We start from the raw sequence: 23,955 nt of genomic DNA on the forward strand, positions 1-23,955 counted from the left end.
AATAACCAGAACTGTCAGCGTTACGATTTCAAAGAATAGTGCTAGACTAGTATGGAGTTTAATTCATATTAACTCAGTTTAGCCATTGGTTAATTAATTAATTGCTTAATTAACTTATTATTTTATTAATTAAAGAAGCCATCCACGTCAAACATTTTATGCTATAGATTTAAAAAGAAATGGATAAAACTTTTTCCCCCCCCTATTTAATCTGAAACCAGGGCAACAACTTGTTTTCTTTCTCCTTTAAATAATGCTCATGACAATCGCGAGTGGCGCACAGCATTTGGTCAACTTTTTTTTTTTTTTTTTTTTTTTTAATTTATTTGTTTATTTATTTTCCCTGCTACATCAAGGACACTGTGGTCTGTATTATTATCGCAGTGGGCATGAAGACAAATGGGAACGAGATGTCTCGGGTGGCACTGGACACACCCCGCCTTTGCAAAAAAAAAAAAAAAAAAAGTTTTTCTTGTATGTTCGCTCTCTGCAAGCCATTCAAGGGAGGTGAACATCGAGGGGCGCCACTGCAAAATCAGCTCTAAAAACTCGTGGGTGAGTTGTTGCATGCTTTCTAATTAGTTATCACGAGCCTGGGGAAGCTCCTAACTGCCTCGTTATGGCTTGAAATTCTTTTCACAGCCTCTCAGAGCATACAAGAGCATGCCCATTAATTCCGAGCTATTGCTTTGCAGCCGATTGCAATGCTGCATTCGGGAATTTGCTTTGTCATAACCATTCGGCATCTATAAAAAATCAGTCAACGCGTCTTTAGAGCAGTTTTGTGTGTGAAGTGGATGTGTTGAGTAAAACTGTAGGGATGTTAGGGGTTGGTGGGTTGGGGGGGCGTGGGGGTGGGATTGGGGGGTTGGGAGCTTCTTGAGTAGATATTATATTGATGGGACCCCTGGTCATGATTATCTCAAGGTTCCTGTGTACACATGCCATGATAAGTGAAAGAGGAACGGAGAGAACAAAAGAGAGATCGCTCACTGTGCTACATTCCACATGTGTTCATGAGTGCAGCCGTGAAAAAAACAGAAGGTGGCCATGACTGCAGAAGCATCCAGAGAAGTCCCTCTTGGAGACTTGGGGCCCCAGAGAGGGGCTCCTGGGGAGGGTGCTCCGAAGAGAGACAAGTGGGCCAACAAGATGGAGTTCCTGTTCGTCATGGCTGGAGAAATCATTGGGCTCGGAAATGTCTGGCGCTTCCCCTACCTGTGTTTCAGGAATGGAGGAGGTGAGACACTGTTGTGGGAGGATGTAGTTAGGAAGAAATTAAAGCTGGCCCATCACAAGAACTTAACCACCCCTTTAAGTAAAGAGAGACAAGAAAACAAGAGAGGGGAGTTAGAGCGTGTTGCCTCAGGGACTCAACTCAATCTTCCAGCCCTGTGGGTTCATGTCAGCGATGAGGGAACAACAGTGTGCACACATGCATCCCTCAAAAACCCAGGCTGCCAGGCACAGCTATTGGCTGCTGTGTCCTTTATAATCATCTGAATAGCTCTCTGTATTCACTTGCTCAAGTAGAAGAAGGATTTCCATTCAGAGACTATTACATCCCTGACTATGGCATCCCTGTTGTCATGGTCCAGAAACATCCTATAGTATCCCCTATATAGTTCCTCTATTGATATTGCATAAGCTTAGTTCTCGTTTTCCCCATGAATGCAGTTTTTTTTTTGGCTTTTATTCATTTTTTACTCCACTTGTTCTCAAAGTTGGGTCCTTGAGGTGATTTCCCAGTAAAGTGGGGAATAGTTTAATTACACCATACTGTAATTCATTAGAAATCTTCCCAATCATCCCAATTAGAGAATGTAATGACTCTTCTAATTAGAGGTACCAACAGCGTATGCAGTCATACATTACAGTCCTCTGAGCAATCTCATTTGTGGGTTTCTGGGAATGTGTTGATTTATGTGTGTGTGTGTGTGTGTGTGTGTGTGTGACATGAGAACGTTTGAGAACGTCTGTTTTATCACCTTTTTAATCGAGATTTCTTTGTGGGTGTCTGTATTTGCAGGTGCCTTTCTCATCCCTTACTTTGTGGTCCTCCTCTTTTGTGGTTTCCCGTTATTCTTCATGGAGACCGCACTGGGCCAGTTCACCAGTGAGGGTGGGGTCACCGCCTGGAGGAAGATATGTCCCATGTTTGAGGGTAAGGGTTTGAGGGCAGCATTACACAAGAATGAATTTGTCGTGATTCAGGCAGTTCATACTTAACAACGACAACAACAACAAGAATAGCAAAACAGGAAAAAACAACATGGAAGCTGTTGGTGCTCTGGTATGCCCTAAAGTTAGCCATTGTTTCCATTCATATCCTAAAAAATAAAGTGATCAGAACATATAAACTTTCTGATGGGTCCCCAAAGCAGCCAATATTTGTGGCTTATCGTTCATATACATGTTACACACTACAAATGTGACACAAAAAACAAACAAACAAACCTTAGGGTCGGTATGGGAGGAGGACAAGTAACCAAACCAGGACTTGTGAGCACCAACCATGGCAAATAATGCAGAACACAACAGCTGACTGATATATCCACTAATCTAATCCCACTGTGTGAAAAATTACTGTACCCGCAGGAGTCGGGATGGCATCGCAAATTATTCTGCTGTATGTGAGCATCTACCGCACAGTGGTGTTGGCTTGGATCCTCTTCTATCTGTTCAACTCCTTCAGAAGCCCACTGCCCTGGGCCACATGTGACAACTGGTGGAACACTGGTAAGGCGCCCTGTGGAATGACCCGACACGTGGATAAATATGCTGATAAATATGTGCATGCGCAATCTTTAAAATTAATCATCCACATGTCATTTGTAGGCGATAAGCTGCAGCACACTCACACAACACCAAATCTTGCTTTCCTTCTTTTGCCCACTCTGCAGATGGATGAATGATGAAAGAGGCTGCTGTACAAAATAGTGAACGTACACACTTGAGAGGAAACAAGCAACATGCACTGCTAACTGTGGGCAAATCATGCACTGCTCTTGTATCTCTCTTTCCTCAATCTGTCAGATATGTGCCACAACCGCCTCAGCATTTACGCCAACCCCCATATGTTTCAACCTGACTCCAACTGGTCGTTCCTGCACAACACCACCCCGTCCGGTGATTACACCGACGACTACTTTGACGTGTGAGTCGCAACACCTCCACAAGTCCTTCCAATCTAGCTGTAACAGCAAAAATGCTATTAAAGATATTATTTTTTATTTTTGTTAAACATACTGCTCAGGTCCAATTAATTGACCGCTATATCATTTTGATGTGCATATTAGTATGTAATACCTTAAAATAATTAAAAGAAATAAGTGAGTAGTCCAGGCCTCCATTGATTTAGCGGCTTTGGAACAGATCCATATGTAAGACGTTGATTAAGGAAGGAGAGGTTCACATCCTTTTCTGTAATAAAGCCCAACATTTGTTTCTGATTATTGATTAGGGACTATGGCACGGTGTAAAGTACACCCACTAAATCTAAGTGACTCCCCAGGCTTATGTGTAATTGCGGATGAAAATACTTTTCATACTTTGTCTTAGCTTTCTTAGGTGTCAGATAGGTGGAGTTTTCCCACAAACATCAATGCAGGGAGTGTCGGCGAAAGTTTACATCATCACTCGAAGTATAGAGAATTTATTGTATTTGACTTACACCCTAACACATGTACAGAAGAGACCCTTTTCAGGAAATCCCTAAATCAGCTGAGACTAGTTTAGAAACAAATATGAATATCTGAATATCTTACACCATTGATTTGTTTTTTTTGCCCCAAGCCAGATTTTGTGACAGAATATGAGACCTATTAAGACAGATTTTTTTTTTCTTCTGACATCATCTCAGATGGCTTGATGTGGTAAACTACACTGGCACCCCAATGTTGAAACATGTGCTAAGCAGTGTTTGCGGTTTTTATTTGACAGATGCCTAATTCTCAATGTTGCCTTGCTTCTTTCAGCTGATGGTGTGTTTGATTTCCTTTTTTTATTGTGTGTTTTTCATTTCCAGCAATGGCACCTACACTGCAATGAACTCACCTGAATGGGACTTCTGGAAGTGAGAAATACACACACGCACACACACACACACACACACACACATACATACACACACACACACTAGACAACACAACAATCTGTCTTTATGCCTCTGTTTTTGTACACACTCTAGAGAACGCCCACATCCAGTGTATAAAGTCTGTCTTTGACGGGAACATTCCTCAGCAATAGCACTTAATGCTTCCCAGATACTGACAGAGCTGTCTATATTCTCAGGCTGCTTATGATGTGGACATTAAAAAAGGTGAACTGCGGTCACCCAAACAGCACGCAACAGGAAAATTAGCCAGTTACATTTCTCACAATTACCACTTACAGCACCTAGTCCATACCCAGCTTTGGGATTGAAGGTTGTTTATCTCCCCTGTTTTCCCTCAGTTTTAATGTCAGACATTTCGAAACATGGTTGCTGCTTTCCACATGATGAATTCCTGATTTGGTATGAGGCACAGCTATTGGGAAATCATCTGACAACTGCATTTTCTGTGCCTGTCTTTGATGAGAATGTGTTCTTGAAATGTCCAAACTAAAACCACGCAATGTAAACACAGGGGAATTTGAACATCTGTATTGGCGATGCATACTTTTCCCACCTCTTGTGGTATTTGACTTTGCCTCCATATGGATGCTATAAAGTCAGAGGTGGCTTTGAAAATGTTTTCCTTGCGCTGTTTTGTCAGGACTACGGAGCCCCCCTGGGGTCAGCTGAGACATTAAAAAAAAGCCATGTGTAAATGTGTACTCTCGGTTAAGAAAGCTGTGCTCGTGGTTTACAAACCGTGTGAACCGACTTTAATTGGTGCCCTCGAATTCCGATTCCATGCCCACAGATTTGTAAACCTTGCCCTTGAATTACAAATTCATGCCCACAAATTATGAATCCATGCCCATGGATGTGACCTTGAAATCCGAGAGCACCGTTTATAAATCCATGGGCACGGATTCATAATTTGAGGGCCCAAAGGCGTTCTGTACAGGATACATCTGTACCAAGATGGACTTTATTTGCAGTGCGAGACAGCCTTTGAAAGTACAGAGTGTGCATGTCTGTACGTCCGTTAGTGAGTATGTCTATACACAGTGCAGGTATGTGTCCATATTTGTGTGTTTGTGTGTGTGACCTCGTCCCCTCAGTATTCGTGTGTTGAGGATGACAGACCAGATGTCCCTGATCAATGTACACTGGCAGGTGGCTGCCTGTCTGCTCGTGGCCTGGATCATGTGCTACTTCTGTGTCTGGAAGGGAGTCAAGTCTACAGGCAAGGTGAGCGCCAATCAAGACATATACTGAGGTTACCAGCAAAAATGACACTCCTGATCTTGAGCAGCAGCTCCTTTTGGACAATCCACACCTCAGTTGTCTCAAAGCTTAAAAATACTCATCTGCCTCCTGTCTCTTCCTTTGTGACTGGCATAAATTTAATAAGGGAAATGAATCAGGGATAATGGCTTTTACCTGGCGTCACCTCATCAGTGTACTTCTGCGCATATTATACACAAATCTCCAAATAAGCAACCAAGAATTAACTCAGTGGTTTTCAAAGTCGGGTCCAGGGACCCCCGGGGGTCCTTAAGGGGCTTTCAGCTTGTTCTCAGCCAAATGAGAAACAGTTTAATTTCACAAACCAATAATTTAATTCAGTAGAAATTGCTACTGTGTAAATCATGCATGAGCAATTATGTTTTAATCTCACCACTTTGTGTCTATTTGAATCTCCTTTGAATCTATTTGTCAGTGTTCCCTGTACTAACTAGTGCACTAACAGTGTGTGTTTGTGTGTGTGTTATTAGGTGGCGTACTTCACTGCTACATTCCCCTACCTGCTGCTGTTCATCCTCTTTATCCGTGCGGTGACACTCCCAGGGGCCGCAGATGGTCTGAAATACTATCTCATGCCCGATTTCAGCAGGATCGCCGATCCCAGAGTAAGACCTCACTGTCACCATCAGCTGATTTCATGACAGTATGTAATGTAGAAATATGATGTTGCAAATGCAATGCTCAGCATATGCACCCATGTATAAAAATCTCATATGTGCATCGCTTTGGATAAAAGCATCTGTCAAATGTGAATTGTTTGCCAAATGTGAATTGCATACCCATATTGCTGCCTTTTTCTGCACGACTCCTGGCTAAAGTGCAGTCCAGTCAACTCCGTTTGAGTTGACTGACCTGATACCCCTCCCCTCCACATTTTTTCTGCCTTCCCTCTGCATCTCAAGTCCCGCGATGTAAGTGAGGTCTTAACAAGAAAAACAAACCGAGAACTTTTTGAGTCAGATATTTATCAAAGAAAACTTTCCCCTTTAGAATACAATAACATCAACATACAGTAATAAAAACAACTTTCTCCCTGTTTTCTTTTTTGTCTTGTTTATTATTATATATATTTCCTCAAAAAAAATTCCGGATCTATAACATTTGCTTTGCAGCAAAACTGAATTGAGTGCTCGGCTGCTGTTTCAAAATGGAGGATAAACTTAGGTGAAGTTGTTGACTTTCAAGCACATAAAAAGCAAAGCTGCAGCCTACATAAGGCAAATTTTAAAATGAGCTGAAGAAGTTTTGCAAATTATAAGCAGATTATACCAAAATTCAGAGAGCACACTGTATATGCCGAGATTCCACTGCGTCTGGCCGCATCGTGATCCAGCTGCGATGCGGCTGCTGGAGCGGATCGCGGCCACTTTAGCCTCTTTCACGCATAGTCCCTGGATGTGTTTCCAGGCATTGGAACACAATGGATAACAGCATCTGTTGTAGCTAGCAACAGCTGCTCAACAAAAAGGGGGGCTCTCCCTCCCCCTCTCTCTTTAAGCTTCATAACGTCTTGCTGGGTCACTTCCTGCTCCTCTTTAAACAACTTCATCCTTCAGTGTGGTGCACGAGCACATGTGTTTATCTCTTTACTGGGCAGCATTTCTTACCAGGAACATGGGCACAGGCCCCAAGACCACCAGGAGCACCAATCATTCATTGTCTGGTTATTTACGTATACACCGTAAATGAAGAGCTGACTCACTAAGCAAAATGCAGGTCCAGACAAATCTTTGTGATGTTTTTTAGTTTGATTCATCTGTTTCTCAATCGCCTCAAAATTTAGAGCATTCTATTTCTCTGTGGACCATATCGAGATGTACTGTTACTTGAGAGCTAGACATCAAATGGGAAAGTAAGAATTGTCTTATCATAGCTGCGGATGTCTAAATTACTCGGCTAAGGTTATCCTATGTTAAGCACCAGGCTTTGGCTTTTGAGTTTTTCGTTGTTTCCGTTCTCTTTGGGGATGTTTTATGAGTCACTGGCAAATGCACAGCACCTGTTGGATTTTGTGCACGTGTTCATCATTTCACTCAGCGTGAGCAATGCTTGAGCGTGGCCCATGTGATGTTTGGGCCTCACGACTCCATGGTCCGATGATTCGCCCCGGCGTTTATATGTTTGTGCACATACATTTGCATGGTTGTTATAATATGTATGTATGTATCCACTCTGTTAAAATGAGCGTGACGTACTGTTTGTACACATGAAGAATCAAGACGTATCTGGGTCGATACAGCACACTCATAGAGGGCCCCTTGACATTCGCTGTTAAGACTTTTTCCTGTCTTTGGCTCTCTCTTTTTCTCTGTCTTCATCTATCTGACTGGATACTCTTGTGACTATCTTATTTCAACAAGTTCCTTCACACAGGATGTGCGAGGGTTTTTCACCTCCTCGCTGGCCTAAAAGGAGTATTTTCCCATGCCGTTTTTGGAATAACAAAGAATATGCTTGTGCTTTCTCAAGCATCTCCCTCACAGTATTTGATAGTCTCACATCTGGCTGTTACAGTTAGAAGACAAATGGCTGTCCCAACCTGAACTGAAGTCAAGTCAAATGTATCTTTTGAAAAAGAACTAGTCATACAACACTGAACTGCCTTATTGCATACTCACAAGTGTGAAAATATCAGTACTAGAATTTTTCCAAGGGAATAGGGAGGCGATGGGAATCTCATTTTCAGACAAACACTGAAAGGTGAAAGCATATGGGTCAGAGTGCAGTGTTATGCAATGCCAGACGTTGTTAAAAAACAGATCTGGTTCAAATGAGTGTTACATAGCGTGCGAGTGTCTGGTTCTGTGTTTCGGCTGCAAAGGGAATCTTAATTGGATCGTGGTCTGGATCTCGGGTGTGTTGTGTGTGAGCTTTCTATGAACTTTTGTCCGTGTGTCAGTGTGCATGTGTACGCTTGTATGCAGGACAGTAGCGATGACTCCGGGTCACTTTCCTCAAACTAAAATGCCAAAACATGCTTTGAAGGACATAACAATTTCCTCTTTGTCCGGGTTCACTGTTGATATGTTGTCCTTTGCCATAAACTGAGGATTCCATTCCTGGCCTGAGGCTGGGAGTAACTGGGGCCCACCATGAGGCTGGATTAGGGGCCGGCATAATTGGCTTGTATAGTACACATATAGTGGGTGAAACTCACAGAGCTATGGTGCTTGTAATGTTAACCAGATGCTGTCAGGACAAGAGCCTGCTGACAGACACATTCACACAAACAAACCCACCCATGAATCTACACACACATGCACTCATACACACATTTCTTCATGTGCACGATGACACGCACCTACAGAAAGACATGCGTGTATGCGCGCACCCACAAATTGGATTAATGATTTATTGCCCTGCCTAAGGAAGGAGTTGATGGAAACCACATGTCCTTATATTGTCCTTGTATAGCACACGTTTTCAAGTCTCTCTCTCTCTCTCTGTCTCTCTTTCTTTAGGTATGGAGTGATGCAGCGAACCATGTGTTCATCTCCTTCGCTGTGTGTCAGGGAGTACTAACAGCTCTGGGGAGCTACAACAAATACAACAACAACTGCTTCAAGTCAGAGCCCACACACACGCACACACACAAATTCATAGTTGTCTAGTTGTCACATCCTGCTCTGCTCGCAGTCGCATCCCTTTTTACAAGTTAAAGCGGCCTCTTCCATGACAATTCAGGGCTCTATTCTTGTTTTTGTGTTGTAGGGATTGTGTGACGCTCGTCTGTCTGAACAGCGCCACCAGTATCTTTGCTGGCTTTGTTGTCTTCTCTGTACTGGGGTTCATGTCTTATGAAATGAATGTATCAATTGAGGAGGTTGCTTCTGCTGGTGAGCCCATGCCTAAATTTCAATCTATTTCTTCTTTCCTCTGTTATTTGACCACCATTGTCTGCATGTCAAGTTTTTCTTTTCTTTTCTTTTTTTTTTTTACCCAGATATCTCAAATTATTTGTTGTGTTTGAGTTGCTTTGCAGATTCGGTGTTGACAGCATAAAATTACCACAGCCGCTGATGTCCACAAGATGGCATCTTATGTTCAGTTACAGCTAATGATTTTCACACGAGTGTCTCCATTTTATCAATCATAGTAGCTTGTGCATGTGAATATCCTAAGAGAGGCATCTACCTTCTACGGTTTTGAGAAATTCCTCCACCCTGGCACAATGAGATTTGGATAGAGACTGTTATTAAAAAAAAAAAAAAAAAAAAAAAAAAAAAAAAGAATCAAACTTGTACATGTCTGTTTCAAATGATTGTGAGCAATTTACAGCCTGCAGTAGAGTAGCACATTTTAATTGATGTGTCCATGAACTTCCTCTATCCAGGTTTTGATCTGTGCTTCATGGTCCTTCCCAAGGCTCTGTCACTGCTGCCTGGCTTTTCTTTCTGGGCTGTGCTTTTCTTCCTCATGTGTCTCTTCCTGGACCTGGACAGTCAGGTATAATAATGCCCCATGAAGTCAGGTGTGCGCTTAATGTGTTTTATCTGTGTGTGTGTGTGTGTGTGTGTGTGTGTGTGTGTGTGTGTGTGTGTGTAGTGAAATGGTTGTTAGGTGTCGATGTGCAGGCAAGCGAAGTGATTGTGTTTTGTGTTGCATGTACGTGTGTGTATAATTTAATAAGCGTGCACGGCTATACCAGCGTCGGTATGTTCCTTCGCTTCACGGTATATGCGCTGAAAATGTATGCTAATCTGTTTCCCTTCACTGCCCACAGTTTGTGCTTGTGGAGAGCCTGGCCACAAACATCACAGATATGTTCCCACATTTCCTGAGGAGGCCAGGCAGAAGAGAGAAACTGGTCCTGGTCATTGCTGCTTTCTGCTACCTGCTGGGCCTAGTGTTTGTCACCGAGGTAAACAGCCTGAAGGCTAAGGAGAGTTTGGGGGAGTAAGCCTCACAACATTTGTTTGCATTTGCATTTGTTTAAATTTAAGAAGGGCAGTGGTGAGCACTTTTGGTAAACGGTGTTGGTAATTAAATTATACAAGTAATTAAGGGGGTTCATTTCATTATTTATGCCATAAATAGGAAAGCTATACCCTGTCACCCCTGCTAATTGCTCTGAGTCACAGCAAATTACAAAATAAGGAGGGATGGGATCTAGAGAGTAAGTTAGAGAAAAACAGCATGGCTCTCATTATGAGAGGCAGATATACGTCTTTCTGTTCTTTTCTAATTCCTCTGTTCATGCTTCAGGGAGGGATTACGCTCTTCTACATGTTTGACCACTACGGTGCCGGTCATATCAGCCTGAGGTTTATAGCCTGTTTTGAGACTGTCGTCATTGCCTGGGTGTACGGTAGGTGTTTCATTAGCTGGTGCTACATGTGCCACTTTTCTAACACCTAATTATTATTTTTTTAAAGCCAGCTTTTGTTCCTTTCAGCTATCAGAATGTACTCGTGTTGCAAAATACCCATTCCTTCTTCAGGATAGATGTGGGAGATAGGTGTGAGGAAGCCCCTCTATGATAATTTTAATTGTATAGAATATCCTATCATTATCTACAATATCTCTGTGAGCGTAGGGTTTCATATCTTCATTTTGCAGGAATTGCTGCCAAAATGATCTTCCTATTTCCTTAGGTTGTGCCATCCTGACAGCAGCACTTGTTTCAAAATGGATAATCAATTTATCTTCCTAATCTTATCTATAAAACCTAGCTCTGCATGAAAGCCTTTAAGATTTGTTTTATTATCTAGAATAACATTAGAATGTATTAAGGCCCCTATAAAATACGAGTAAAAAATGTTTTTGATGACATTGAAGGGATAATGAGATTCTGCATAGCAGTTATGTTTTATGATGGTAAGAGCAACTTAACTTAGCAATGTATCTTCCTCCTACCATTACACCATACCGCATTTATTAAGCACAATCTTACTGTATAAGGTAATACAGCATCTGAAAGATCCTGTTGGGAAATGTAGATGTAGTATGTACACATATCTGAAGAGATAGTTTGAGGTCATCAGTAGAGATTAATTTGCCATTTTGACATTGAGGTGGATTGTGGAGCTGTGACAGTTTGAGTTTTTTTCAGTGATCTGGTCGAAAATTCAGATTTTTTTGTATGCCAGCTATACATTTTTCATCCTTAGTCAATAAAAAGCAGCTCTCTGTGACTTTTATTCACTTTTTCTGTTTTGACACTCAATTCTTATTGAGTTTGTTGTTTATTCATCATTTTCCTTAATCACTTTTTTGTTGTTTGCACCAAAACTCTTGCCATACTTCAGGGACTCCAATGGAGAGATGGTCATAAATCAGGATTTAGCGAGGATATTGGGTGGCCCTGTTCTGCTCTTGATGTTTGATTATCAAACTAGAATTACCGTCTCCCACGCCCTTGACCTTTTGAGTAATGTCATCACCTCATCATTTTATCTTATTAAACATTTGTGTGTCATAATTAAGTAATGATTAATTAATTGTTGGCCAAAAATGTATTTTGCGAGGTCACAGTGAGCTTGACCTCTGACCACCAAATTCTAACCAGTTCATCCTTGAGTCCAAGTGGACATTTGTGCTAAATTTGAAGGAATTCCCTCAAGGCGTTCCTGAGAGATCGCCTTCATGAGAATCAGACAGATGAATGGACGGACGTGTGGACGGGCAGACAAACAACCTGAAAACATAACGCCTGCTGTCGCCGGAGTGGAGGCTTGAAAAGAGCGGGACTCTTGCCGCTCTTGCTTCAGAGCCACCTGCTGCGCCTTCTGGTCTTCAGTTGGAGCTGTGGACCAGGCCGTGCCCGCTCGGCTTGAGGCATGAACAGCGTAGTGCGGAGGATGATTGTTGCAAAGCTTTTCGCTTCCTTTGTACATCTCTCCTTCTCATCTTCTCCGACTTGTCTCTCCTTTTCCATTTATGGATGGACATCTTGTTGAGGGTCGTGTCCGGATGGTAACCCTGCTATGACAAACCTAGGTTCAAACTCTTGCAAGTGTGGTTAGGGTCGGGTTAAGGTTATGGTTAGGGCAGAGTAAAGAGTTTCGCAAATCTAGAGTTACCATCTAGACACAACCCTTGTTGAGTTTGTGTCTTACTGCTCTTTTCTCCCTGTATATGATTTATTGCCTTTTCTATTGATTGCCTCTTCTCCTCCGATCTGTCATGATCTGTCCATTGCCATTACCAAATTTTCCATTTCCTTATCCCAGTCTCCTTTTGTCATCAGTTCTGCTGATTCTGCTGCAGTGATGTTATTACAGTGTTCCCTTTTATCAGAGGCACTCCTGAAGAAATTATTTTGGCAGCGAGTACCTCTGCACTCATTTTTATCTTCATCTGAGCATCATCTCTCAGAGTTATCACTGTATTGATTCCTCCTAAAACAAGTTATTTTCTCCCTTGAAGCTTGTAGATAACTACAACAGTCGGGGATTTTACACTTGCGCCAGTACACTCTGTGGAGGTGTTCTCATCAACACAGTGGTCATGTATATGCTCAATTTCTGTGATGGGCTCCTCTGAGACTCGCATTTCCATTTCAAGAAGTAGTTACTTTTCGGAAGTGGGGTTCAGTCACGCATGCTGCATATCTGCCTCTGCAAAGTGAGGCTCTGTCAGATATTGATCAGCTTCTGGAGCTGCCCTCTCTTCCCAAGATGAGTTGTTTGGCCATTCGTTCTGCTTCTCTGCCTTTCCAGAGCGAGTCTGAGGGTACTGTGCTATGGCCGGAAACAATTCCTCGCCCATATTTAAATTCCACCACTCATTCCCTCTTTCCCCTCTGGATGCAATGAGTCTCTGGATATTTTTGTCCGTCTCAGGAGCCACCTCTGATTCCAGATGGCTTTGGCAACTCGTTGGACCATTCTGCATTCATCAAGTCAGTCTTTTGATATTGTCCCACTACTAAGACTATTTATTGCACCTTGCACATCATCTTCCTCCTTTCTTTCCATCTCTCTTATTCCTGCTTCTCTTTGTAGCTTTCTTACCTTCATCTCACTTTGACACCTCCTCCTTCACTTCGGTGGCCTCCTTGTCACTGAGATCTCCTCCACAGCTGGCGTCTCGCTGGTCTTTTTGCTCCTCATTTGGACTGATAATGTCTCCTCTCTCCTTGCCCACCAGTCTTCCTTTTGTTGTTCACTGAGGGATAAATCCTGAGTTTCCCTCACAAATTGGTGCAACATTTTCCTCCTCCTCCCGATGATCTGCTTGTTTTTTTTCTCCATCCTGGAAGAAATTTCATGTGTTGAAAATGTCTAAAATAATGTTACTATAGGAACTGTAAATTTGCCACTTTGTCCCTAAGTAAAGCAGAGAAACAGTGTTGTGTTGGAGACAGTAATGAAATTATGAAAACTACCTTGAATTAAGAGAACCTGAAGAGAGGTGTTTTTTTTTTTTTTTTTTTTTTTTTAAGTGAACCAACTATTTCTCCGCTTGTTGATTTTAACATTAACAGCACAAAACCAGGGCACAAGCCAGGCACAACTCATGCTTTTAGAGTTTGGACCCCTACAACCATGACAATCATGGTCTGCACAAATTGCAAAAATAAAATAAAATAAAATAAAATAAAATGCTGCCTACCCACTATTGCATTACCTGTAGCCCTGCAATAAATCACAACAGTAATGACTGGAACCAGCAATAACCAGTCCTTCCGGCATTCAAGACCATCTGAATTGACCTCTGTAAATAATGACATCAAAACAAATAACCAGATATGAATTACACAAAAGGAACAAAACTAAAATGACATGCTAGATTGTGTTGCTGATGCTGTGTGTACAAAATGCAATCAAATTTGAATCATTGCTATTAAGATTTGGTCCTGTTTAATGTGTAATATCCTTTAAAAAACTCTGTGCCTTTGCTGTGCATGAGTATATACGCTGTGTATTGCTCAGTTGCTTCATCACTTGCATAATTAACCACTTTCCCCCATTAATATATAAATACAGAAATTTTCTGTTGGTTTTTCCAAAGTGCAGATTAAAATTAATTATTCCAGTTTCTTTTTGCTAAGATATGTAAACTATGCATAATAAAAGCATGCTATAGTCTCGACTCTGATGGGCATACAAACATCGTTACAGACCAATTTAGAAAAAGAGATTTGCAACAAGATCACTGCCTTCTGTTAGGATTGGGGATTCTCTTGTAATTTCAAATTATTTGCCAACAAGAGATGATATTTCAACACCCCTGGATTTTACAAAGCCAAGGCATCATCATCTTAAGATGGGCTCAGTCAGGGGCCCCATGTGTTTCATACCGTTCCCTATAAAAATAGAATAACTGTTTCCTTTGATTGACTAACAACTTGTGGGCATGACTTCGCAGGTGCCAACCGTTTCTATGACAACATCGAGGACATGATAGGGTACCAGCCATTCCCTTTGCTGAAGTACTGCTGGCTGTTTGTTATACCGTTGGTCTGCTGGGTGAGCCACTCACACCTGGGTCACATCTTTCTTTCTTCTTTCATTTCCTTTGTATCTCCCTCCTGTGTCCCTCTTTCACCACAGCACATAGCTCCCTGTCTTAATTAATATTTTCTCTCATGCTTTTTGTTTCCATTCCTTATTTTCTGGTGACCTTCTGCTGCCCCTCCCTCTCACCTTCCTTTTTTTTGTTTCGTTCCCTCCTGGCCTTTTAACTTTGCTGAGTATTGCAGATATTTCATACTGTCAAATCAGTAATTATATGCTTGAGTTAAGACACACGGGGTAGAGGAATAAAGCTGACTTTACCTAAAAACACGGACTCCAGCTCTGTTTCAAGACACACTTCATTGGAGGCAGAATCAATACAAGAACCGAAAATAGCCTTAGTAATTTTAGAACGAGAGCCAGCAAATTACCTCCACCGGTGAAGCTAGAACTAGGTTATGATTTTACTCGTCTTATGGAAAAATATCTCACAAAGGATGATACAGATTTCGATGAAATGTGGTGGACAGATAGCCCTTGGCCCAGGGATCAGTTGATTAGATTTTGGTGACGATTTTAATTTGAGATATCTGGTAATGGAAAGGTTCCTGTTTCACTCCCTCGCTCCTCCAGAGGGTGTGTCGAAGTGTCCTTGAGCAAGACACCAAACCTCTAACTGCTCCTGATGGACACCTTGGTAGCCTCTGCCATCAGTGTGTGGATGTGTGTGAATGTGAGGCCAACACTGTAAAGCAGCTTGGCTGGGCGGTAGACTAGAGTAAGCGCTCTAAGAAATGCAGTCCATTTATGAAGGCTGCAGCATTCAAGTCAAGTTCAAAAGTGCCTTGACACGGAGAAGTTAATCATATTCAGGTGAAGTCAGGTTCATCCATATCTTCTACACATTATCTCAGCAAGTGCTACTTGGGCACTTTAAGGTTTTTATATTTGTATTGGTTGTTAAAGTTTTTTTTCCCATGCACAAAGCACATCAGCAGTTTTATTTGACAATATAGGCCTAATTCACTGTATTCTTTCCTCTAGATGACATTGGTCTATGACTTGAATAACAGTCACATAGTTGGAGTTTATGGCTACGAGCCTGGCTCCTGGATGTTCATATTGGGCGGACTACTCATGCTGATCCCACTGATGTGCATCCCAGTATACATTGTGGTTTCACTGTGCAGGGTGGGTAGACCTCCATTTCAATGATGCGTCACTTCCTCTGCCTGCTGTGTTGTGTACTTCTTAAATTGTAATGTTCTCACGTCTCGGCTTTCAGAATCCCCAAAACATGACAACACCATCCAGTGATCTGCGTCAGGCTTGGCCACACAAGCCAGTGCTCACCCTGTGCAACCACGTCATCTTCAAGGGACAGGCAAAGCCACCGAGGACAGCAGGGGAAAGAGACGAGAAGATGATGATGGAGACAAGCGGTGTATGATGTGTGATGACACACACATACCTGCAGCCCCTGGGGGTGAGAATCATTCTCACAAGACCATCATCGACTTGACCCAGTCCGTGACAACAAAAGCAAATGCGAGTTGTAATTACATGTAAAGTGTTAGAAATTTTTAGACCTGTTTATGGATATTAATCTTACTGGCCACTTAAAGTCCCCCGCCAGTCATTTAGTAACACCCTAAAACCCCTAAAACTAATTTCTGTTTATCAGTATTACATATTTAAAAGGTTTTTCTGTGGAAAAAACATCCCTTTGTGCATTAAATTTAACTCTAAAACCAGCCCTCAGTAAAAATGTGCAGATCTGTGAATATGTAAAATAGTCCCCGCCCACCTCCCCGCCTGCTCACACACTGGCTCGTAACCAGAACTCTGTTCACAAAACGTGGAAGTCTAACCACGAAAAAAAAAACAAAAAAAAACAAAAAAAAAACCCATGAATTTCTTAGTTACACTTAGACTGTTCACGAGAAGCAGGCATTTTGAGTTGGTCGTGTTGATTTTTTTCTTGTTGATCTTTTTTTTTTCTGTGAATCTCTTGGTTACACTAATATTGATCTGATCATGTGAAGCAGCCATTTTGATTTTTTTTTTTTTTTTTTTAATTTAATGAAACACAAGCAGCAGTCCAGCAACAGCACCGTGACCAGCAGAGTTGATGCTAATGGTATGCAAAACAACAGAGCAACACAACAAAGGATTGTGAAACCCCTCTCTAGTGAGAAACTTTGCACAGATATGCACGTCATGTATGTATATGTATATGTATATGTATGTCCGTGATCATATTTGTGTCGCTTTGGATAAAAGCATCTGCCAAATGTGAATTGTAAATTGTAGATACAAGTCATTACAGGCAAAGTCAGACATTTTAGGGGACATAAACCTAAGAAAAAATATTTTTTGAATGAAGGGGGACTTTAAGAGCCCAGGACTATTACCTCAAATGTAAAATTCAGTAATTCTGCATATTTAGCTTAAAAAAAATTCTGTAACTGGCATTTCACTACTTTTCACCACAATGTATGTTTACCTGCAGCTCCAAATTGTATCAGATACCTCATGTTCTACTTTACATTTATCATGCAGACACATCAGATACATTCAATAGATTTAATCTTATTGAATGTAAAATTATCATGGCATGACAGATTCTGAAAGGTACTGCTCACTTTTTTACACGTTTACATTTGTGCATAATTCACATCTCTCACATACAGATGTGGCTTGTTTTATCAATGATAATCACTATTTCTGTCAACCAAACTGAAACAGAATTTGCAGTTTCAGTTGCATTATATTTGTTAAAGCCCTGTGTAAAGAGTGCTGATAAACAATATAAATGTTACAAATATATAAACATGGTCAATATCCTTGTTCAGTGTGTCTCTTTTGAATATGTTCATATTGATTTCTTGCCCAGAGAAGATAAACATTCGATACTAAAAAAAACAAGTGCAACATGTTCAGTGTCAGTCAGTTCGACTACACCGTGTTCCCAATACAGCACAGATCTGTGTCTCTGCACCCTATTTGATGAACCTACTTCTGCCTCTCTCATTTCTGCACAAAATAGGAACTCCATCCAAAGACAGGAAGCCACAAATAAGCAGTGTGTACCTGTGATGTCACAGGGTATGTATGAGTGATGTGCATGAGCCTTATCAGGCCGTTCTCCACCAAAAGGCCGAGCTCAGTCATCTGTGTAATCCAAACCGGCATTCAATTAACAGGCAGTTCCGCCCAATTGCAACCCCTCTCCGCCACGGACTGTACAAAGCGACCTGCCCTGTGGAACGCTGGCCCCGGGGGCGAAAAGGCCTCCCATTGGGTGTGTCTTCACATGGGCAGGGCTAGATATTTGTGCCCGTGAGAGGATAAAAAAAAAAAAAAACTAGGGAGTATGTAAACAGTGCCACTACCAATATTTTTAAATGTAGAATCTACCCATCAACACTGATACAGTCAGCCACCTTGAAAATGAAGAACTCTCTGCACAGTGCATATAGGCCCGGAAAAAGAAAAAAAAACTTAATTATGCAATTGCTTCGGCATTCAAACTTTCAGGAAGGCATTAATGCTTAGCCCAATTTTGTGTCATTTGTGTCATTTTTTTTTAAAATCAGTATCAAGAGTAACTCTTGGTCTTTGCTTTGCAAAATCAAGTACTGACTGACTGATTCTTTTGAGAGGGCTTGATCTTGATTTGTGTTTGCACCTTGCTCAAAATATCTTGATTTGAAATCACCTGGTACGGCCAAGCTGGCTGGGTTATCATGCCGACTTCATTCTGCTGTGTCATTATTACACTTCACAGATGAGCTTGGATGTTCCCCAAATGATCCACAATACCTCTTCTTTGTATTCCCTTGTCTTACTCCCTGTCATAAAAGACAAAGAGACAGAAAAGGGTGAGCTGCCAACTCTTTATTGAGAATACAATAAAAATATGAAATATGGGTTTGTAGAAGCTGAGAAGATATTTCAAGGCTGGAGGGGCTTCTGTTTCTGTGAAGTTCACTGCACACGGAAGAATACTGAATGTAAATCCAGATTTGTGTTTTGTAAATAGGAAACAGACTGTGCTGTATAATGATCACGCAAGCCCTGTGGTTTTGGACACAAAGCTTGTTGTCATTCTTCTTATATGCAGCTTTTTATCATGTGATATTCTGAAAACTTGTTGGGTGTTCAGTTGAGTCTTCAACAGTCCTCAGCCTTGGCAATGCTGCATAGCGCACCTTGAAAGCAAAAAAAAAAACAGCTTGAGTTCCCTAATACGTGACCGCCATGTGTATGCTTATTTGATTGAGAACATCTAGTCTGGTGCTTCTCTTAGGCTGCGTCTCAGCCGTGCAAGCTGTGATTAATACTGAAAATACTGGCTGCATGTTCCCTGGTATAAAACCATCAGTTATGCTAATACCACCCCATGAAAATGTCACTGTCTTTCATCGTTATTAGATGGTGGATTTCCTACTGTATCATCAAGATGATTTTATCAGCAGCTCATTGGGGCTGAATGGTAATTCTCAGATTACATAATTATTAACATCTTAACTTGGCCTAAGATGTTTAATTATACGAGGATACAGGAAATTGAATGTTCATTGCAGTAATGTATGCATTTGATAGGTGTGTTAACAGAGGTGTCAGTCTTTTGGGGCAGAGACATCTTTTTATTTTTGGTGGATGGTTGGAGAGAGAAGTCACAGGAGAATGTTGGAGTAAAATCATCCCTGTTCCCCTTTCACTGGGAGGTCAGAGGTCATGATAAGTTACAGAACAACTGCCCTGGACTGGAAGAGATCCAGCAAATTGCTCAAGGACACTTAAGACCCCTCCCCAACTCATTATCATGCACATATGCATCACTTTGTGTTTCTTGTATGACCGTCAGCATCGGCTCATATGTCTTCATCAGTGCTTAATGGAGCCTGCGATTGTTTGCTGCGCTCAACAGCACTTCTCATCAGGTAAGAGGTGGGGAAAAGGGGAACTTAAATATGCCGAACATGTCTGACCTTATTGTTCGGTCTCCCATTTGATACAAGGAGGACCTCTGAAGAAAGTAATGTTGAAGGCATCAAAGTAACAGATTGCAAAAAGGTCCACATGGTGTATATTGTATTTCTGCTTCACTGCCAATTTAGAGCGGTGATGGTGATGATGCATTGGTGAAATTTATTGTGCAGCGCATTAGGGGTATGACTGTGCATATAGCTCGGATGTAATAATTTGATACACTTGGAATGGTGTGCCATGACTCACGGCTTACGGAAAAAGAGCAGAATGGGACAGCTGATAGATCTCCGGGGATGAATAACACATTGTGCAGTAATGCCAGTGAAACTGCAGGATTCATGTAGCAGGCAAACTGTAAATGAGGCCCTTTCTGTGCCCTCAGTTCCTACTTTTACCTTGCCTCCGCTCTTTCTCAGTTTTTCTTTCTATCTCCATCAGTGGAACAATCCCCCTTTCTTCTTTTCAATCATTTCCCCCTTTCTATACACAGTATCTCTCTCCATCTCATCCCCTTCTTATCTACCCTAACACTACTGAGGCATATCAGCTTCTCCTATTTTCATCTCACTTACTTTTTCTTCCTGTCTCTCTTCCAGCCAAACCTCTCTACACATTTTTCTTCATTATTTGTACTGATTTCTGTGGCCTTTCCATCCTCATCATCTTTCATCTTCTCCTTCTCTGTCTCTTTATTTCCATCAACACAATTATGCTCTGATGTGTCCCTCCCTCACCCCATATTTGTCCTTAACCCATGAAAATGTATGCACCATGCACCATCCTTCTGCATTACTGTATGAAAACGTTCATATTGGCCTCCTATCTATACTAATCGCCTCTAGGTGTTCCTGTCAGTACAATAACAGCCATATCAATTCCCAGGCAGCACATGCTGTTTGCAATTAAAGCAAATTCACACGGAGGGTTGAAAGACAGCACCATTTCAAAACTTTTTCCTATTTATGAAGTTACTGAGAAGTATTTTTCCCATTTATACACCCAGTTATCAATGAGAACAAATCTACTCCACTTAAAATGTAGTGACTCAGCATTCAAATGGCAATGGATCATACCCCCACCTAAAATATAGTAGCCTAGTTGCTGCTGGTGCGATGGGTAGAGATCCATGATTTTCAGTCTGTATTGATTGTGTTATTGCAGTTATGTAAAGCAAAGCAATTGTGGCTTCGTTACTGTATGGGAATTCTGACAGTGTTACATTTACAGCACACATGATTTATTTTGAATTTTGCGTATGAGTCATTACTCAGCTTTTTCGGCAGTTGTTGGGATATGCTGACTCTTATTTTTGTTTTGCTTGCTGGGTTACAACATCTGGATTTGCTGAGTCATTTATGCACCATAACACAGTGCAATTTGAACTAATGGGCCGATAGGCAATGCATCCTCAGACATTCAAATATGTACAGGCTTACTTGTGGGTAACAGAATGGCTAGAGTGTAACGTAATTGCCATTAGCCAGACATTTATCAACATTAAGTGAGTTACAAGTCCATGAGTCTATACATTTTAGTATCCCTGACCCTACCTGAAACAAATCAGTCTCACTTTAATCACCATCTACCAGAAAGGTGCAGGAGTTTATCTTGTTTTTGGTGACACTCGAGATGTACAGGCAGTTTACAGGGTTTAACAGTATATGCAGATACTCATTTTACAGTGACAGCCCAACACAACTCGTGCATACAAATGATCATGCAGCTAAAATTTATCTCATGGTCTGATTCAGCAAATCATGCATCCACACCAAGAAAAGCTGCAGTTGCAAGGCAAAGTAAACAACTTATAATCATGGATGTTGTAAATGGTACATAGAGGTTTTAAATATGCACCACCTCTGTCTCTTAATATTGTGTGATACACAACACACCAAGTTCCCAAAAGTGGTTTTGAATTAGTTAAACCAGCTTTTGTGTGAAGGTTTATGGATTTGCTTCTGCTGGTTTATCTTTTTTTTTTTTTCTTTCGTTTACCACAAACATACTGTCTTTGTGCCATGTTGGGATTTGTTCTCTGGGCTTAAATTATGTTGGTCGCCTTGAGAGGAGTTCCTGAGACCAGCACCCATAACAAAGAAGCAGACTGGGTCATAGACACAAAGGATAAAAGATTGTTTCTCCTTGGAAACAAGTCAACAGTAACTATGAGAATAATTCCAATGTGACTGATCACAAATGGCATGACTATTTTGTGTGTTTGTGTGTGTGTGTGTGTGTGTGTGTGTGTGTGTGTGTGTGTGTGTGTGTGTGTGTGTGTGTGTGTGTGTGATGTGTGATGTGTGTCTGAGACATTACTTGAAGCTTGGGGGCATTTTGGCCCGTTAGTGGAGCTGTGGTGGGACACACATTTTCATTTAGTAGATGCTGGTTATCGGTGTAAAAACACTAAAAATATTAGGCGTGAGGTTTTACCCTTTTGGCCAGGTGGTGCCAGGACCCTGTGACAAAATCCATCATTCCTCCAAGTTTTGTCCAAAACAGACCATCAGAGGCTCAGAAACTGTGAACAGACAAACAGATGGAGCTCAATCCACGGCCCTCCCTTGATCGTCAATGATTATTCTATTTTGAGCAGAGCTGTGGTAATCATCAGTTTCCATATTTGGAGCTCATGTGATGGGCGTTGCTGTCTACTTTGTACCACCTCTATGTTTTTCTACGATGAAAAATCGCCAACCGAATACTTGAGAATACTTTTTGAACTCAAGGTTTACTTTTTTATGACACACCATTCCTCATCAGTCATTTGCCTCCATCACTTACTTAATTGTTGTCTATTATTGTTGCAGCTAGACACTCTGGAGTCATAATTAGGCCACATTGATCGGGGGACGTTGTAAACAGATTGATGAAAACCAGCTTTGACAACTCCAATTCAGCCAGCCATCACCGCTCAGGTCCACATGGACGATAAACCTCACCAAAGATTACGTCTAATCTGCCTTTGACAAGAACGACTCGGTAGGGGTGTAATTAAGCTTCTAATATGATTTAATCTCTTACTTTTGATCCCCCTATCTGCTAACCCTACCCACCCACCAGCAAACCAATAGGATATGAATACAGTGTCCACTGCCAGGGCATTGTGGGAATGTTCATTAGTCGTTCTAATTGGCTGCTTTGATTGAATAGCGGCAACAGATATTGAAGTAGGGGGGCTTACCTGCCAGGAGAAACAGAAGGATCTGTGTCTCATATCCAATTTAATTTATATTAATGAAGACATTATTTTACCGCATGTAGAATTTTAAAGAGATGACATAGGCAGTGCCAATGTATCCATAACAATTACAACACTGACAATACAATGTCAACCTCAAAGTGAGTTTTGAAATTCACAGGAATGTATGTGAAATACTATCTTGATAAACATTTATTACATATCCATTATAGGTCACAGCAAGCAGTGCCTGGCAGCTGATGACAGTAAGACTAACTTGGATGGGATTTATTGAAGTGAAGTGACTGTTTCAGGAGGCGTAACATGGCAGACAGTTCAGAGAGAGTGGCACACAGCAGCAGACTCCAAATCAGAATCTTTGAATTTCCTCTCTCCCAGTCTAAGTGTGTGTGTGTGTGTGTGTGTGTGTGTGCCTCCAGTGCTGGGTGCAATGGTCCATTTGGCAGCTGTTTGAGGAACCCAGCAGAAGGCAATGCTATTTGCCTCGAGATGCAGGCCAAGATCCAGCCTTGCCTGAGATGGCAGGCATATGGCAAGGCTGTACTCACGCATATGCACATGCATGTAAATACTCACACATACACACAATGATGCATATGCACTTGCATGCTCACACAGGCACATATATACCAAATTATTCATTGCATTCACCATGAAACTCAACTGAGAAATGATTCATCGTTTAAAAAATGTATTTGTTTTAGTTATGCTGCAAGCTCTTGCGTTTTGATCTGTCCTATATTCCGTTCAGTTGGAGCAGAAAGCTCACTGGGGATGAATATAGGGTCACATTAAGTGATGATTGTGTCATAGCTCAGATTGGCATGGCCACGTTTGTGGTCATACATTTCCAGGATTTGTGCCAACAGTCATTGCCTGTTTCATTTTCTAAAACTCCACGAGCTCTTTCAGTGATCAGGCCCTTCTCTATTGGGAAATACCATGGTAACCGTACT

At 41.5% G+C, this 23,955-nt stretch overlaps 1 protein-coding gene across 1 annotated transcript; it reads left to right on the forward strand.

The window, feature by feature from the left end:
* Window positions 1-503: 503 nt before the first annotated feature.
* On the forward strand, window positions 504-16,739 carry LOC115354916 (sodium- and chloride-dependent betaine transporter-like). Its single transcript, XM_030045442.1, has 16 exons — window positions 504-555; window positions 1,027-1,240; window positions 2,030-2,164; window positions 2,599-2,739; window positions 3,037-3,157; window positions 4,028-4,075; window positions 5,212-5,341; window positions 5,869-6,003; window positions 8,860-8,963; window positions 9,110-9,234; window positions 9,732-9,844; window positions 10,122-10,259; window positions 10,604-10,706; window positions 14,711-14,811; window positions 15,844-15,990; window positions 16,085-16,739. Exons 2-16 carry the CDS (start codon window positions 1,051-1,053, stop codon window positions 16,247-16,249), a joined length of 1,896 nt encoding a protein of 631 aa, XP_029901302.1. The 5' UTR covers window positions 504-555; window positions 1,027-1,050; the 3' UTR covers window positions 16,250-16,739.
* Window positions 16,740-23,955: the final 7,216 nt, after the last annotated feature.

The sequence above is a fragment of the Myripristis murdjan genome, chromosome 23, assembly GCF_902150065.1.
Source record: "Myripristis murdjan chromosome 23, fMyrMur1.1, whole genome shotgun sequence".
Lineage (NCBI taxonomy): Eukaryota > Metazoa > Chordata > Actinopteri > Holocentriformes > Holocentridae > Myripristis > Myripristis murdjan.

What these genes read in the sequence shown, in the direction of transcription:
- LOC115354916 (XM_030045442.1), top strand. Translation starts at nt 1,051, where the DNA reads ATGACTGCAGAAGCATCCAGAGAAGTCCCTCTTGGAGACTTGGGGCCC. An exon ending in TGAGGAGGTTGCTTCTGCTG is followed by an intron (nt 9,235 to 9,731) that starts GTGAGCCCATGC and finishes TCCTCTATCCAG; the next exon opens with GTTTTGATCTGTGCTTCATG. An exon ending in GCCTAGTGTTTGTCACCGAG is followed by an intron (nt 10,260 to 10,603) that starts GTAAACAGCCTG and finishes TTCATGCTTCAG; the next exon opens with GGAGGGATTACGCTCTTCTA.